An 18,713-nucleotide genomic window follows, 5' to 3' on the forward strand; every position below is an offset into this window, starting at 1 on the left:
CCCCTTTTGTTTCCGCTGTCTTATAATTTTGGCCTTACAAATTTTTGCAAATTTCTCTGTTGAGTTGCACATTTTGCTTCAGCTTTGGAAAAAATTGTATCATGACTCCATTTATAACTTTTTGTTGGTGATGCATTTTATAAATACTTCATAAACCGCTGAATATGTAACTAATGTTTCGAAATCCCTCTTTCTTAATGCTTCAAGTTGGCGTTTTGTATGTTTCCTCTTTATTGTAAAACTGTCCACATAGAAAACTATTGATAACTTCAAAAATACACAAGAAAAAAAAGAAAAAAATTTTGGGACTGCATAGATAAGTTAGAATTTATATTATATGTCAATTTCAGGTTTGTATAATTTTTAGAATTTACCCCCACAGAATTCCGGAAAATTTCCACGTCATTTTTGGCATGCATGCGTTCGCATGTATACATGAATGCATGCACTCAGAATCGTTTTTTTAAATAAAAAAATAAAACAAAAAAATAGAAAATCCTGAAAAGCAAAAATACCAAAAAAATAAGGAAAGGTGTAGGAAAGTGAGTTTTTTAAAAATACTGAGATTAATTTAAGATTGTTTATTTACAGTTTAGAGAAAGCAATATTAATAATATAGGCATTAGAATAAAGAAATAGGAAAGTGAATAACATGATTGTGTAAATTATGACAGATTTTGTGAAAAAAAAACGAGAGGTAGAAATTAAAGCTTCTAAGAGTGAAAACAGTGAAGAAATAGATTTAAATAATAGGGAAGTATCTGCAAACCAGGTAATTAGTGATGATAATACAATTTGTACAAGGGGGACAGAATCTTCTATTATTACAATTTTGAGGAACTCAAGAAGAGAGCATTTCTTTGATGGCCGCATAAAGTTATATAAGGAGAAGCTTAGTTTAATGGAGAAAGAAGGTAAGATGAGGTTCAGTAAAGGGCAGAATGCTCAGAAAAAGATGTCAGGTTGTTGTAAGACAAATAAATATCAAGTTTACCGTATATGTATTACCATTTTGGGAGGTTGTTTTATGCTTTTGGCATTATTTGGTATTTTATTCTTAATGTTGCTTCCAAAAATTGCTGAAATACAAATAAGGAAGTCGAAAATGGAAATTAAGGAAATTGATATTTTTCAGATAAGCAGACAGAATGGAAAGACTTCATTTGAGGTGGAGTCAGTTTTGGCTTTAGAAAAGACACCAAAATACAAGACTCAGTTTATACATTCATTGATGCAGATAAGTTATGGAATAAAAGGAGAAGAGAAGGGAGTGTTAGGTGATTTATATATCTCACAGATTTCAGCCAAAAAAGATGGAACCTTTAAAGCAAGAGGGAGGTTCACAATAAAAAATAAAGATTCAGTTAATAATTTGATCAATTACATGACATCTAATTTAAATTTTAACCACAAGGACGAAGTTTTGGATGAGAAGATTACTTTTTATGGAAAAGGGTTAATGTCCATTCGGATTTTTGGAATTTTGCTAAATAATTTAAATGTGGATAAAGAGATGAGCTACTCCTCAGTTTATGGATTTTCTGGGAGATCTGATGATGATTCGCACAACAGGAAGGAAAGAAATGACCAAGTTTCTTCAGAAATTCCTTCATTTTTGCACAACAATGGATTCAAAATGCACAAAATTTGGGTTAGCTCTCACAAAATGGGTGGGATGAGAGTAAATCTCGAATTTGAGCTTGATTTTGAAAAGTTTCTTGGCAATGATTCAGAAAAAAAGAGCGAAAAGAGTTTATTTTTCCCAAAGCTTCACATGGAGAATATTGGTAACTTAAGGTTCAACGTATTATATAGAAATGAACTTATTACTCAAATTACTTGGTATGATGCGAACTTAAAATCGGGTAATAACATTTGGAGCGTTTCTTTGGACTTCCCTGAGAAACTCAACAATGGACATAAAGATTTAATCAAAGAGATCATTCAAAACAATGACATCACCAAGGAAACTGTAACTATTAAAGGAGACTCTTCCGGAAGTGAAGCTTTTAGTGATGTGTTTAACGATTTTGAGATGAAAATACCATTATCTACATTTAAGAGTATAGTCGAATATGAATTTAACAAACTAAAACCAGGAAAAACTAAAGTGGATTTAATGGATAGGTTGATTCAATTTATTAATGTCTCCCATATTCAAATTCTACAAAATTCAGAAGATCTTAACATTCTTGCTAATCTTAAAGTCGGATATATTAATCCATTAGGTGATAGTTTCCCAATAAGTTTGAAATCAATGGTAATTAACTCGCAACTAACTGATCAAAGTAACTATTATGGTGATATAACATTGGATCTGAACGAGATCAAAGAGAAAGATCGTATCTCATCATTTAGAAGTTTAAAAGAGTCTAACAGAGATAGTTCCACGATTATCAGTATGATTGAAAACAATAGTGCTAACTCTCAATTACAAAGACGAGTACCAAGAATGCAACCAAAATATGAATCCTTTACAGAAAAGAATGAGTATCAGCAAGAAGCTCAGCACGTCAATAAGTGCCAAACAAAGAAATTAGATGAAATAAATGAGCCTCTGAAATTTAATGCATGTTATAACACTCAAGAATTTGATATGAATCTAAAAATAAATACTGACAAAGTACAGCAAGATATTAAAAACAGGTGGCTGGAAAGTATACTTTTTAATTATAGAAAGTTGAAAGTAGTAGACTCCAAGATCGATGCAAAAATTACCAGTTTTTTTGGAGAATCTGACTTTAATGGGATAAATCTGAAAAGAAATTTATTAAGTAGTAAGAACAAAATTCAACTTACTGGTACTGACAATGCTTCAACAGATGACGATAATTATAACTTTGATGATTACTATAAAGAAGATGAAGATGACTCAGAAGGTACCATTGAAGCTTTTAGTGTCAAAAATATTACGAGTTTGATTGATGCTAACAGTGTCAAAATCTTGGGAGAAGGGTTCAATAATAGTTGGATAACAAAAGTAATAATTAATTATTCAGATACTTTATCAAAATTAGGCCTGGATAAGCTGGATATTGGACCTCTTGGAATTCTAATTAGTTTTGATAACTCTAATATAGGATTTATAGGCACAAACAATTTTAGGGTTGAAAAAAATTCAACCCTTGAATTACTTGGAGTAATCAAACCAGAAAATGATCCAAATACCCTTGAAATCAACCATTCTCTTACTCATTTTATCAAGTCAATAATAACAGGGGAAAAATCTGAAATTCAAGGTAAAAGCTTTGGTTTAGAGTTCAAGACAAATGGAGATGGGAAAGAAAACTGTAAAAAGTATTTCAATTATCCTAAATATTTATCAGAAGAAGAATTTAGATCTTGGATAAAAGATGGAAAATTTCCTCCAATCGGTGAAAGTGATCAAATTAACAATAAGAAAAGGAAGGGATGGATGGGTAAATTATTAAATGGTCAGAAAATTGAAATACCTGTAACTATTTTTGATGATTTTACTCAACTTAACATTCAAAAGTACATCGATAAAGGTATGGAAAGTAACTCGAATCTGATTAAAGAAAGTTTATGTAGAGTACAATCAATTTTTAATAATGATATAGAATTTGAAAATAGTGTTGATTCAGATAGAATCGAAATTAAAAAAGCAATAAATGACAAGTTAAAGGAAAAGAACATAGATTTATCAAACATTGTATTTCAATTATTTATGGGAAAAAGGGAAAATGACTTAGAACTACCGATTGGAGGAGTTTTTGACTTAAAAGTTCCAAATATTATTTCAAAGGAGCTATATATGAGTGTTTTATCCATTAATTATAGGCTAAATATTTATGAAAGAACCAGTAATCGAAATATTATAGAATTTGAGCATATGCAGAATTTCCAAAATTTAAATATGGATAATAATAATCTTAGTTCCAATAATAAAAGAAAGACGGAGAATTTGGATATGAAATTCAACTTTGAAAATTCCAACTTAAAGTTTTATGATGAAAGTAATCAATTCACAAATACTTTATATTCTTTACTCAATCTACCCAAATTAATCAACGAGAAAATAAGCAATATGGTAATCAAGAGCACAATTGATATTGCATTAATATCATCTATTGGAATATTGAAACTTGATAACATTGTACTAACAGCAAACTTAGGAATTCCAGAGTGTAAGAGAAAAATGAAGATTCTGGAAACAAATGAATCTGAATCAAATATTAGTTCATTTTTCAAAGTAGAATCTATTCAAATTCAAAAGATTCGCTTAATACTTCCTCCTAGAGGAATTGATATACAACTAAATACCATTATAAATATCCCAAATTATGTTGAAAATATCAAAATCGATGTAATTATGGGTCAGTGTGTATTTGAATTGAAAAATCAAGAAAACCACTTATTAGCAATTATCAAGACTCCTAAACAAGTAATTATTGGAAACAATAGGATCACTGAGTCTGTTTGTTATGGGTTTGTTCCAGCCAAATCATGGCTTCCAATGATGAATTTGATTGGAAATGAAGAAAAGAATGAAGAAAAATTACATGTTAAAGCAATCAACACTCCTCATGGTATACCATATTGGCTAGTTCCAGTATTTGAATTCCTTAAACTCCCAGCATCCAGTACTTTGAGTAGTTTGGACTCAACAGAGTTTGGATCAGTCACTTTTTCGTAATTAATATAATAATGCAAATATATAGATTATGCAATAATGCGCCAAGCTATAAATTACCATGTTAATGCTCACAAATTGTTATTAATATAAATCAAAATTACAATAATAATAATCAGCTTTAACATTATCAAATTATAAACTTACGTTTGAAGAAGGGAATTACTTTTGGAAAGATTTTGTTTGTTTATATAAAAGATATAAAGAATTTATAACTTAATGGACGATATTTATTTGGCAGAATTTCATGGTTTCATTGATGAAAAGACATGGGAAATTGCTAAATTGAGTATTCATTATCTTGATACACTAAAAGAAAACACTTTTAAAGTGTTTAATAATGGAGGAATTCTGGAGAAATATTCCCATTTACGAGATTTGATTGAAATTGTAAGGATATGTGTTTTACATGGAATATTGATAGGGATAAACCATCTGGAAAAAACACAAGAAATATATGAGTATGATTATGGTTCTTTGTATCATTTTGTAAAAATATTTCCAGAGCTAAATGAATTAGGAAAAGTTGATGATATGTGTTTTTTATCATTTCTTTTAATGAATAAAGTATTTACTGGATTTCTTGAATCTATCAAAAATCCTTTATCAAAATGGAATCAGAGAATAACAATGTATTATCATCATGCAAGTATTTTGAGGTATAATGAGTTTTTGAAAGAATTCATTTTTATAATCAGTAGTTTTGAGAATTGTCTGAGAATCAAAAATTTTCATATTCCTAGTAATTGGATGACTCATTTTGCAAAATTATCATTAAGATGGAACAATTTTGGTAATGATCAAACAGAAATATCGTTTATTAATGAAAATTTTGGGAATATAAATCATAAAAAATTTCACCGTGAGGATAATGATAAAAAGTTTGTTAGAAATAATCCAAATCTAAGTGATATAGAATTTGATTCAAAATCTTCATTAAATATTTTGCTAAGACAAGAATTCGAACAAAATTTTAGTCTTAATGATTATAATATCTATGATGATAGAAATTTTATTTCAAAATCAAGTATATTAAATTCCAATGCAACAATTATCACAGATTACAATTCAAATTGTGATTTAAATCATGATATGTTTGCTGATGATGATCGCACTGTTGTATATAATGAAGGGAATATTCAAGATATTGAAGAATTATTGGGGAATATGTGGGGTCCAATATTTGATTATTCTCCAGTCTCTGGAGAAATTGGTTTAGATAATAATGAAAATCAGGGAAACTACGATAATAATAAGAAGAAAATACTTGAAATAGAAGATAAAAAAGACAATATGAACATAAATAGTACACAGAATGATTTTTTTAATGCATATATTGAAAGAGAGAATACTGAAAATATTGATAATCATTTGTTATTAGGTAAAAAAACTGACTTATCTTATTTCAAGATTAATTATGAGTTAAAATTAATGAGAAATGATATTGATGACACAAGAGAAAGGTATCTTTATTATTATCATATTCCATTAAACAAACAAGAAGAAAGGCTAATATTAGAATTACAGAATTACAAGTGTTTTACAAATCATTGTGAAAGCAGACTGGAATTTGATGAAGAATCTAAACTAAATTTCTGTTGTTTTACTGGTTATTTTTATTGTGATCATTGTTTTGGACCAAATACATGTTCAATTCTGCCAGGTCTTCTTGCAAAATATGGAAATTTGACTCCTGTTCCAGTGTCATTTAAGTCTAAAGAAAAATTAAAAAGTCTTGAGAATATACCATTGATTAAGATTAATTCATTAACAGCTGAAATATGGGAATCTAATAAATATATTAAACAATTAGTATATTTAAAATCATATTTATCATCATTATTAGTTTTGAAAGATTTTGATGATAAGGAAAGAGATAATCATAATATTCAAATTCCAGTAAATAATTACAAAATTAAATGCCAATATAAAGAATCAATAAAAAGAAGAATAATGAGAGAATATGATATGGTTTATCAATTTGGTAGATATGATTATTTTTCAGTCAGACAATTAACAGAAATAGCTTATGAGATATTTTCACAAGAAGTTACAATGTATTCAAATGAGACGAATCTTCAAAGTATTGTAAAAGAAATGGCCAAGATTGCAGTAAATTGGAGAAAACACCTTTCAAAATGTATTCATTGTCAGTATCAAAATAAAAATTCTAAAGATTCAATTTTATGTTTGAAAGAGTAAAATATAAATATATTACTTAAATTCAATCTAAATATGTCTATAAATATCCAAATTTCCCCTCATGGTGCCATTTTGGATTTGAAAATTATGCAAAAATGCATTGGATGGAAATAATTTATTAATATTAATATATAAATCATTTTAATTATTTAAAGTTTTTTTCCTTCATATTAATCTCCATATTAAAAAAAAAAGAAAAAAAAAAGCTTAAAGAGAATTTACTAAAGATCGGGACTTCATTTTGGATGTGGAATTATCAAAAAAAAGTATCAAACATGAATTCATTTCATTCTTTTGGAGATGGAGAAGAAATATCAGGAAGAATGAAAGTGAATAAAAGAGCCCTGTTAGTTTCAGGAGAATCGGAGGATTTTAAAGGATGTACTAATGATGTGATAGAATATGCAATACTCCTTTCAAATATATATCAGTTTAAAGAAATTAGAATTCTTTTAAGTGAGATATCCGAAATGTTATACGGGAATTTTATATCTTTGGCATTGAACAGGATTAATGGAGCAGTAGTACAAATAGTAAGATTATCAAAAAAATCTCTCAAAGAAGGATTTCAATGGTTAATATCTATGGAAGAAAATCCAGTGAACCAAAATTATTATGCCGAATTTTCTAATATATATGGAGTAATTGGAGATAATCTTGGGAATGGTATTAGAAATGGTTTGGATTATGGAATGAACTTCCCAAATACTTTTTATGATCTAGTATTTGTTTATTGTGGTCCAGTTATCATTTTAAAAGATAAACAGGATTTTTCAAATTCTAATAAAAATGATAATGAGTTAATTGAAAAAGATGAAAAGAAAATTGATGATAATAATGAATCAGATAAAAAAGTTCCATTTTTTGTTATTTCAAAAGGAAGAAAAGATGATTCAGATTTATATCAAACTATAAATAAAGATTTAAATGAAAATGATTATATTAGCTTTTCAGAGTTTGATAGAATAATATCGGAATCAAATTCAAATAATAAAGGCAATTTGACATGTTTTTTGGATTGTAACTACTCATATTTGTTTTTATCAAATTACACAAAAGGAGAAGAGTATTCTAATATTTATGAAAATGCAGGATTTAATCATCATAGAATATCAACAATGCCACAATTACATAATGATCATGTAAAATTAGTAGATATTCAACCTAAGAAAGTATCTCAGAAAAAAAAAAGACTTTCTGTGATAATATTAGGATCTTGCTCTTCTCCAAAACAAGTTTCACAAGAAATTAAAGTATGTTCAAATAATGGGATAGGATTATCAATAATATATAGGGGACTATTTTCATATTGTGTTCAAACCATAATTAGGTATAATTTTGCAAATATAGTAGATATGGGAAATAGCAAAATTCAAATCATTCCAAGAATTACTTTAAAATTTTTAATTGAGGAGATTTCAAGAATTATGTTTCATTATTCAACAAAAAACCAATTAAAAAATCAAATTCCAATATTATTAGCATCACCTGGAATTTCAACAAAAGATCAGATACTATTAAACAACTCTAGTATAATAAATTATGCTAATATGGTAGATTTTGGTAAAGGATTTTTGAATAATAATGTAAATAATGTAAATAAAGGGGAATTTATTGATACTTTAGATCAAAAAAACAATACTAATACAAGTAAAAATTTATCACCTTCTTTAGTTCATTTTGGTAGTATAAATAAGAACAGTATATCATCATATAATACAATGAATCCCTCTCAATTTTCAATAAAGAATTTAAATATGGGGAATAAAAGAATTTATAATAATGGAATAATAGAAGGTGGGAATAGATTAATAAAGAACACCTTACAACCAAATAACAAAGGTATTTATATGCATCAAATAGGTGTTTCAGGTGTTAGTCCTAATTCTAATCCTAATTCTAATTTGATGCAGGAGATTAACCAATTAAGATCAGAATTATGTTATTTAAAGCAAACTATCAATTCTGAAAATATTGCTAGAAATATTAGCTATGCTGAAAATAATTATAATAGAATGAATGGATATCAAAGTTACTGTCCCGTTCAGATTTTCAATTCAGACACTATTTTTAAAAAAAGTGTGAAACCATCATCTATAAATCACCATAGAACTTTTACCTCTAAATAAATTTATATAAAATTTGTTGAGAAAATTGAATAGGCTTTAAGAATCCATATTATTGTGAATTTAAAATGCAATAGTATTATATATGGATAACTAAGTGTAGGAAAAATGATTAAACAAAATAACATCATAGATAATTATAAATTTTTAGACGAAAAAAAAGCAAGAATTAGCTTGAAAGAAATCAGATTCAATGAAAAATTTGTAAAATTAGGTGTATTAAGGTGGATTACATAAACATATATATATAAATATATTTATTATTGATTTAATTATTTATTTATATTACGTGTATATTTTGTATATATTATTTAGTTGCATGTGCATGCAAATATGAATGTATTTAAAGAGGAAGTTGGAAATTCAAAGTTCCAGTAAATATAGATAATATGTGTATCATTTCTACCTGAGAGGTAAAGTATTGGTAAAAAATATTAAAAGTTATGTTTTAAAGTTTTAGTTTCGGCTTTTCAAGTAAATGCCAATTTGCAATTTCTATTTAAATTCTTAAGCATAGACACGTAATTACGAGAGGGAAATGGTAACCTTTTGGCGCGTACTGTGGGGAAATGGGGCATGCAGACAAATAAATGTGCAAGTATGAGGAATCATGAGGGAGGAATACAACTATGATAGTTATAGGTATAGACAGGGTTTAGTCAAGAAAGAAGAACCGAGATATGATAAGTTTGGGAGGATTGAGGGTTCAAGAAAGGAAAACGAATTGAACAGACGAGAGGGAGCAGTGTTGAAGTCTAAAGGAGTTCCTAAGCTTGCGCTGGATTCTATAGATTCAAAAGGAAAATGGAAACAAATAACATCCAGTACATTCTATGGTGACTCAGGGCCGTTGCTTTCAAAGTTACATTCAGTTCCAGATGAATTACAGAGGCATTTTGAGATTTATGACGGAATAGAAGGAGTATTAGGAAGAGGGGCATATTCTAGTGTATTTAAGATTAGAAGTAAGAGAAGTGGAAACATATATGCATTAAAAGTGATGAGTGTAGAACATTTTACCTGTAGGGGACTAACAGGACAATTAAGAAGGGAAATCCAACTTCAATCTCAGTGTTTTCATCCCAATATAGTTCAGTTATATAAGTGTTTGGAACAAAATGGATATGTGTTTATGATTTTGGAGTATGTAGATACCAATTTATTTAATATTATTCATAGAAAAAAGAAGAACCGTGTAATTAGGGCAGGAGCAAGACGAAACAGATACATTCCAAGTGACGAGAGTTACGATATTAAAGAAGAAGACTCGATACTGTTTACAAGAAATGAAGTGGTGAGCTATTTAACCCAAATATTGAAAGCTATCAATTACCTTCATGAGATGAATATAATACATAGAGATGTTAAGCCTGAGAATATTTTGATTTCTTGTGATGGAAGAGTTAAGCTTGGAGATTTTGGATGGTGTGGAGATCTATGTAGGAGATGTACTTCAATGGCAGGGACCTTCTGTTATATGGCTCCAGAAATCCTTAAAGGTGAGAGACAAACGTCAAAGGTGGATTCCTGGAGCGTTGGAATCTTGATTTATGAGCTTTATATGGGAAATGTACCTTTTGTCCCTATTAACTCATCTATGGAATGCGATGGAAGTACCTCACAGGTGATTTCAATGTTGAACTCAATCAGAGAAATTTCCAAGGAGGCAAAGCCTAGTCGCTTTCCTTCGGATGCTTGGCATCTTTGTTGTTGGCTTTTAAGAAAAAACTCCACTGAAAGAGCCTCTCCAATCCAAGCTCTTAACCATCCTTTCTTGGCTGATGCCAATCTTACCCCTCCAACTCCCATTACTCCTTTCAGAAGGCATGATCTCCAGCTAAAATCCACTCCTAGGACTGCAAAACAAGAGATATCTTCTCCCAAAATACAGAGTTCCCTAACATTTACTGCTCTTCCTCTTGTTGCAGTTCCTACCCCCAGGAAAGCTTCTGAGAAGGAGAAGTCAAAGCCAGAAACTCAAATTAAAAGAATGGTAACTGAGATACCAACTAATTTATACTACAACTATGGCTCCGAAAAAAGTCCTGTTCTTCACGCCAACAATATCTCTCAGAAGACTATTTTTAACAGACCTGGAGAAATAGGAGTCGGCTTTGTACCAGGCATGGCTGGAGTCGGACCTGGAATGCCAGAGGGAGTTGGAACTAAAGCTGTTTCTGTTCAATCTGAACGTTTTAAGCAGCAAAACCTCGGTTTGGAAACGAGTTACTATCATTATCAGCCCCATGTGTCAAACCTAAATAGGGTAGAAGTTCCTTTAAGGAGAGATCTTTCCGTAATCAGACAGCCCCCACCTAGAGACAACTTTGAACCAAAGTACTTGCAAAAAATCACTCAACAAAATCCCATTGAAAATAACCCTAAAAGTCATCATAAAACAAATCTACAGATTCCCTTTAACCCTAAATTTGAAAGAAATCAACCATACGGAAAAATAACTCAGCCTCAAGGATTTGTTTCTTCCCAGGATATATACATACCTCCAGTTATACAAATGGGAGGAGTATTTCCCCGAGATCAAAATAACAAATCCATGTTCAAAAGGGAAAATACACCCAATAGGTATGTCAGCCAGCCTCCTATATACTACTGCCAACAGCAACCGTCACAAGTGAGAAGGAATCACTACCTCTCTCAAAACCACTACTAAGTCCCAAAGATCTCTAAAACAAGTTTAAGTAAACATCTATCTGGACTAAATTAGATCACCTAATAGGAGTATAGAATTTAAGAATATATTAAAAGTTTTCAAAAATAAAAATACTAACATTAAATCCTTTCTAGTTTGTTTAATTTGTATCTAATACGATAGAAGTAATAAAAAGTAATATCTACAAACTCTAATTTGCGATCTCGAATAATTAAATCTCACCTTTCTTCCCCATCATAAGTTATGAGAGTTATCTTCTTGAGTATCTATAATTACTTGGGAAGCCAGATTCATAAGGTTCGGGAATTGGAGGTGGGTAATGATGAGCAGAACCACCCTCCATTTGAGGAGGATACCCATGAAAAGATTTTCTGAATCCTCCAGAGTGAAAATGAGAACCATATTGAGGAGCTCCTCCACCAGCTTTGCTGTGGCTTCCACCAGCCTGACTGCTAAAGCTTTCAACGGCGTGATGTCTAGAGTGTGAGTAATTCCCTGAATGCTGGCTCTGGTGTCCAGTTCCACCTACATTCCCAAAACCAGCTCCACCAGAACTATGATGATAGGTATTATGGTGAGAAGCTCCAAACTTTCTTGACCCAAAGTCATTCTCTGAACTTGTCTTTCCTTGCTTTTGTCTCACCATATATTCTTTATATCTCTTATAATCCTCTAAGTGTTTGGATCTCTTAAAGAACCCATCAGTTTTCCACCAATTCAGTAACTTTCTTAAAGTATTCTCAGATTTCCTCCAAAGTTGGAAACCCTTATGATTAACATAAATTCCATCTTCAAAGTGGATTCTGGCCCCACTTGAGCCTACTCTAGAATTTGGAGGAACAGAAATTAAATGAAATCTACAAGGAATCTGCTTATCTGCTGTGATACCCCATACAATAGAGTTACCACTATTTGAGGATTCTACTAAGAGCTCAGTAACTAAATTCTGATATTCCATATTAGATCTGTACTTGGGATGGGTAAATACACTAGAGAGATGAACTTTTAAAGGATGTACATACTGAATCAGGATTTGATCAATATCATTAAAATCTGAGTCATCTATTCTAAGTCTTCTTCCAAGCTCTCCAGGAAGCCTTTGATCAAATTCATCTATGTTAATAACCTTAAACATAAAAGGATTCTCACAAACTTTAATATACATATTCAGCTTATCTATATATTTAGTTGAAGATTTAATTATAACCTCTCCTAGAGGTATTGTTTCCACTTTCATATGCTCAACGATTTGTTCGTGAGACCAACTCCTGAAGTTTGGATGATGAATTGTACGTAATACTGTTCCATGATACTTCCCATCTCCTCTTCCGTCTCTCTCCCAAAGCCTGTCTCCTGATCCATTACCATTCTTACCTAGGCCAGAACTTAAATTCAGTCCTGAACTTGTAGATAACACATTCAAATTCTTTTTGAACAATATAAAAGCAAAATGACGAATATCAGTCCAAATTAAGGCAGAAAGATCGTCCTGCAATAAGTTAAAGTCATTTTTTCGGTACTCCTGAATTGCCATATTGGCCATAGAAATGGAAGATGTGTCTAAATTACTATTTACTTGTCCACCTTGAGACTGAGATCCTACAGAACTACTTTCATGTCTGTGTTTATCTATCATATCAAGACGGTACTGTTGTTGTCTCCATACTCCATCAATTAGGTAATTTAGTATGTTGCATACTTTACTTTGAGACATAGAGACAAATAAGCAGTGTTGTGAAAAATCTATATTGGTGACAATGGCTTGTAAAGGGGTATTCACCTTGAACAAAGAGTCAAAAGAAGCTGACTGTAAGTTAGGGAACTCGTCCAGAAGCTCTACCCACAAAGATTCAAAATCTTCAAGTATAACCTTCATATTGTACTGGTCAAACCAAAGAGAAATTGGACATCTGGAAGGTCCCCTAGCATTGCTTAAAACCGCTGTAATTCTACATGTAATCTCACAACCAATAAATAGATCTTCTCTAGAAATCTCTAAAGATTCTCTGAGTTGTCTAGATTTCTCAACTCCCCTAAATTCCCTTGATACAAATGAACAATCATAAGGTTTTTTGAGTTCTCTAAGCATTCTGTTAAGATAAGGAAGTAATCTTGGTCTGTCTTGGTTTTCATACATAAGCTTTGCATAAGCTTCAAGATCAAGAGTCTCAAGCTTGGAACTTCTTTTTGAGATCCAAGTCCAAAGTAATGTTTCATCCTTTTCCTTCGACTTTTGCCTGCCTCCAGATACAGTCTCTTCGGAGACTTGATCACGAATATTACCGAGAATGGTTAAAACCAACTCCTTGTCTTCCTCATCACTTAGTCTACTTATATCGAATATATTTAAATTCTTGTTATATTCCTTTTCATTATAACTATCTTCATCAACTCTAAGAAATACTTGAGCATTTAAGTAAACATTCTTTGTGAGACAACCAGCCTGATTTTCTTCACCTTCTCGGAAATCATATTCATAGAAATCATTGTTACCGGCCCCTTTTCGCTGTTTTGTCTCAGAATAATGATCATCTTGTTTTAATTGGCTTCTAGTGGAAATCGGACCTGGATGGGAATCAAGATATGATACCAAAGACTTAGCCTTCCTAGGACCTAAACCACTAACAAACTTGAGTGGAGACTGTAAGTGGGAATGACCCTTCATCCTATTTATCTGGACACCTAAGTTACCAACAACTGAACGAATAGCTAGTAACAGATGGAATTGTAGCATTTTGGGATCTACAACATCCTGAAGCCTATGCAATCTCAAGCATGTAATAGGGTTAAACCAATCCTTTGCTCCCGTTGATGATGAGGAGCTTCCAAGTACAATATCATTATCCAAACCAAGGGTATTTGTACTTAACTCACTCTCAATTTCATTACCTGAATCTTCCCAAAGCTGCAACTGTTCAGCCAAAGGATTCTGAACAAGTCTTCCTACAGAAACTGCAAGATTTACATACATTGGATACTCCGATTGTAGACCTTTTGGTTTTTGAGCTCCTGAAGTTCTTTGATCTGTGACTGATCTACGTACTAAGGCCCGTGAGACATCCATAGAAACAAATAAAAATCCAGGAGTGAATTTCTGATCTTTCTTTTTGACTTTCTTAAGAATATTATTCCACAAACCTGCTAGTTCCAAGCTCTTTCTATCTGAAATCCCCACACAAACATAGTGTGGATAGTACATCTTTGCGAACCGGGTTAAATTCTCCATATCCTCGTCAAAACGTTGAGATTCCAAAGAGCCTAGGGCGTCTCTCTCGTTATTCTTGTCATTATATTTAGAATTTCTAAAAGATACATTACCTAACAAATGGTCCAAAACCAAAAAGTCTCTAAGTTCTCCAAATATATCCAAAGAAACTACACAAACTTTAAACCCATTTTGAGCTTTTTCAACCACACATGATATTACATTGAGTCCCCAATTTGTGTTGTATTCTTCTCTAATTATGTTAAAATCATCCCCAGAAGTTCCTCTCCATTTTGAATTTTTAGATCTTTTTGAAAGAAAGTTATCATCATCACTATCAATATTATTACCAGAATAATTATCGAAATCGTCTTCTTCAGAATCATATTGGTTATCTTCCTTGGATCTATCCCCCTTATTATTTTCTCCAGACTTAGTTCTTTGACCTTCAGCTACTGATTCATCTCTTTCTGGGTGCTTTGGAGGAAGGACTCTAAGTCTTTTCTGAAGATTTAGTGAGCAAAGTTCGGCAATATATTCTTGGGATCTCATTTTGAGGTAATTAATTACTTCAGTTCTGAAACTTGGAAAAAGCTCCTTCTCAATTAGTCTATGTAAAATAGGAATTTGAACAAGCTTACTCCAAATAGAGCCTGAAATACTAACATACCCATACTTCAGTTCGTCTAGTATATTCCTAACAATTCTGTTATCAATATTATCACTATTGACATACATTCTAAATTCTTGATCAAATCTGTTTAAAATTGGAGTTGGTAGAGATCCTTTCTGAAGAGAATTAGACATGTTTGACTCTATTCCAGAATCAAGAAGACCAACTTCATGTAGGAAACGCTCCTTAATTTTTGCCTCTCCATCTGATCCTCTCCAAGGAGCGGGATCATCTATACATAGAGGATGAACTATAAGTTCAATCAATCCGCGTCTCTCAAGTTCCAGTACTTCAGAACATAAACATCCATCAAACAACATATTGGAATTGTTGTTTTGGGAATCTGAGCCAGTGTCATCATTTAGTGGAAGATAAGTCCCAGGTAAGAGTGTGTTGACAGGTTTTCTAAAGAGTCTCTTTGCAAGCCAAAAGACTCCATTTGGGCTCAATGTCTTCTCTCCCTTGATTGTTGTCACTGTAGTTATGCAAGCATTAGAAAGAAAATACTCAAATGTCTTGGCTCGAATTGCTGGAAAACTTGCAAGACGTCTGGCTTCGTACATGATGACTGATTCCAAAACCTTTTCGCTGGTTGAAAACATTGGATTATCTTGTCTCACTAACTTGTCCAACCATTTATAAAGAGCTGTCTTGGAGTTCTCTAAAACAGGGCCTCCAGGAGGTAGGAGACTAAATGTATTTGGAAGTCCTGGAATACCTCCTGTTGGTGTCGAACAATGAAATTGTGGAGATGTAAAACTCTTCAAGTATAGAGACAACACATAAGGAGAAACAATGTAGGGACTCCAAACATTAAAGAGCTCATTTACTTCAATATATTCAAAAAACTCGATCATATAGTTCTTCCTATGTTTTCTGTTTAAATTTCTTTGACTGTTTTGGCCAATTTCTGTTCCTTTGGAAGTGTTTGATGGGTCTCCAATAGTAATTTCTTCTATTTGTCTGAATCTGGGTGTATCTATGTGATACATGAAATAAAGTCGAATATTATCAATGTCTCTGGATGAATCAAAGTAGTAACTAGACTTTAGGGTTTCTTGTAAGCCAGATACAGAAAGGAATGCCTGGATTATATGATCTTCAGGAAGTTCACGGGACTCAGTAAGTCTAAATATATCTGAGACAGACTTTTTTTCACGAACGGCTAAAAGTTTCTGTTGAAAACTTTCAATTGATAGCTTAAGCTTATAGTATATAGAATCCAAAAAAACTATCTTTCCGAGAAGAAAATCATTAAGAGGAGGCTGGATTAAATGCATTTTGTGTAAAGAGATATATGGTATATCCAACCTTTCATTTAGAAGCCAATCCAGAACTGAGAAAACTGCATTAGAAACTAATTGTAACACACCACCATTTGAGACATATGGAAAAGATGTCTTAAACTCAAGATTGTGAGATCTCCTTAACAATTCCTCTTTAAAAAGTTCTGGGTAAGTCTGTAGGAACTTCCTAGAAATCCATATTGCCTCTTGTTGTAACTCTTCCTTACCAATCTTCCTTTCTTTTAGTGACTTCCAGCGGGTTCCGTATAATAAATAAAGTCTTTCAGGGATGTCAACGTATTTAACTTCACCATCAAAGTCAGTAAGAAATTGCCCCTCTAATTCAGCTGGTTCGGAAATACTATGCAAAGTTTGGAGAGTAGTTTTCTTCATTCTATCTTGAATGTTCTCTACCTCTCCCTCTTCTTTCTCAGGACTCTCACCAAAAAGTTCCTCATCTATATCATCCACCATATCTATTTCGTGATCCCCACCTACTATAGTCTTTTCGGTTTCAAATTCTTCAGATGTTTTAGTAAATTTGGGATTATTCACAGTTTCAGAGTCAATTATAGAACTTTCTGTTATGTCTTTAACTTTTGAAACCTTGTTCATAAGGATATCCATAACTGTATCATAATCTCCAAAAACTGACTGAATAATGTTAAACTCATCACCTCGAAGGCCTCTTTCATCCAAATCATCTACCATCCAGTCATCAGAGTCTTGAGAATCCTCAGAATCAATTCCAGGGGCAGGATCTAAATCCCTAGGTCTATGTAACGGGTCTTCCTCCTGATAAACTCCATCATCACCATTATTGAAAAGAAGATCCTCCAAATCTCCAATATTCTTACCAACCAACGTCTTTTGGGAATCAAGAGTTTCAGAAACCTTCTTTAAACGGTGTTTTTGGGAATCTTTGTTGAGACGTATTCCAGTGTTTTCCTCAATTAAAGCTAAATCATCCTCTTCTAGACCTCCCCGAAGAATCTCGTCATCATCGTCATCTTCTGAACTTTCATGATCCATATCAGATCTCTCATTTGGGGCCAGAAGATTCTTTTCTCCTTGTACAGCTGATTGAGACAAAATATGGGGACCTCTATACACCAAACTATCGTCTATGCCATCTTCTTCAACCTCATCAGCAATAAAATCTTTCAATTCGTCATACCCTTCTTCATCATCCTCCTCCTCATCGTCCTCTGATGATGAGCGAGAGTCTCTTTTCCTACGACTAGGACGTTCGTGGCTACCTTCTCTTGTGTTTTCTTCCCCATCTTCATCTTCTTCAGCCTCATCATGAATGTACATCCTGTACTTTTCACGATTCTTCTTTTGACTTTTTGAGCCAAAAGACTTCCTCTTTCGGGTTCGTTTCTCACTCCTGGACTCTTCTGATACTGCAGAAGAATCGCTCTGGGAAAAGTGATCATCAGATGTGCCAGCATGTAACAAAGCTTGCAAAGACCCTCCTCCTGTCACAGATCCCTGCTGACGACGCTTCTTCTTCTTTGGTCTTTGTGCCCGAGAATTGTCTGCTAGTTTGACACTGGAACTCAGAATCTTAGTGGGGTTATTCTGAGTGTCCTCGAATTCATTCCTGCCGATACTCCCCACTAAGTTATCTTTATTTTCAATAAACGTCTCCCTATCGACCTCATTAGTATCAAAGACATCTACGTCTTGAGGGCCAGACTCTTTTAAGCTCTCAAAAGTCTCATTAGTAGCTTCGTTAGTGTCTAACCCTCCTTCGTGAGAGTTCCTTGATTCTTGTTCCATATCCCTAAGGATCTCGCCTTTAGCTTAAGAAAACTCTTGCCAAGACAAAAATTTTCCTATTAATTTTCAATTCCTATTTCAAACATAACACGATCCAACAATTTTGACAGA

The 18,713-nt window shown here is 32.3% G+C and overlaps 5 protein-coding genes across 5 annotated transcripts; 4 read left to right on the forward strand and 1 right to left on the reverse strand.

Moving 5' to 3' along the window:
• Positions 1 to 667: 667 nt before the first annotated feature.
• cubi_02648 (uncharacterized protein) lies at positions 668 to 4,657 on the forward strand (the record flags this gene model as incomplete). The annotated part of the gene is made up of 1 exon (XM_029019659.1): positions 668 to 4,657. The coding sequence occupies one exon, from the start codon at positions 668 to 670 to the stop codon at positions 4,655 to 4,657; it is 3,990 nt and encodes a 1,329-aa protein (XP_028874779.1).
• Positions 4,658 to 4,873: 216 nt separating this feature from the next.
• On the forward strand, positions 4,874 to 6,856 carry cubi_02649 (cysteine-rich protein with zinc finger domain; the record flags this gene model as incomplete). Its single annotated transcript, XM_029019660.1, has 1 exon — positions 4,874 to 6,856. The coding sequence occupies one exon, from the start codon at positions 4,874 to 4,876 to the stop codon at positions 6,854 to 6,856; it is 1,983 nt and encodes a 660-aa protein (XP_028874780.1).
• A 275-nt stretch (positions 6,857 to 7,131) lies between these two features.
• Positions 7,132 to 8,985, forward strand: cubi_02650 (uncharacterized protein; the record flags this gene model as incomplete). The annotated part of the gene is made up of 1 exon (XM_029019661.1): positions 7,132 to 8,985. The coding sequence occupies one exon, from the start codon at positions 7,132 to 7,134 to the stop codon at positions 8,983 to 8,985; it is 1,854 nt and encodes a 617-aa protein (XP_028874781.1).
• Positions 8,986 to 9,592: 607 nt separating this feature from the next.
• Positions 9,593 to 11,653, forward strand: cubi_02651 (serine threonine-protein kinase A; the record flags this gene model as incomplete). The annotated part of the gene is made up of 1 exon (XM_029019662.1): positions 9,593 to 11,653. One exon carries the CDS (start codon positions 9,593 to 9,595, stop codon positions 11,651 to 11,653), a length of 2,061 nt encoding a protein of 686 aa, XP_028874782.1.
• A 250-nt stretch (positions 11,654 to 11,903) lies between these two features.
• Positions 11,904 to 18,602, reverse strand: cubi_02652 (uncharacterized protein; the record flags this gene model as incomplete). Its single annotated transcript, XM_029019663.1, has 1 exon — positions 11,904 to 18,602. One exon carries the CDS (start codon positions 18,600 to 18,602, stop codon positions 11,904 to 11,906), a length of 6,699 nt encoding a protein of 2,232 aa, XP_028874783.1.
• Between the last annotated feature and the right edge of the window lie 111 nt (positions 18,603 to 18,713).

This window comes from Cryptosporidium ubiquitum, assembly GCF_001865345.1.
Source record: "Cryptosporidium ubiquitum isolate 39726 chromosome Unknown contig_13, whole genome shotgun sequence".
Taxonomy (NCBI): Eukaryota; Apicomplexa; class Conoidasida; order Eucoccidiorida; family Cryptosporidiidae; genus Cryptosporidium; species Cryptosporidium ubiquitum.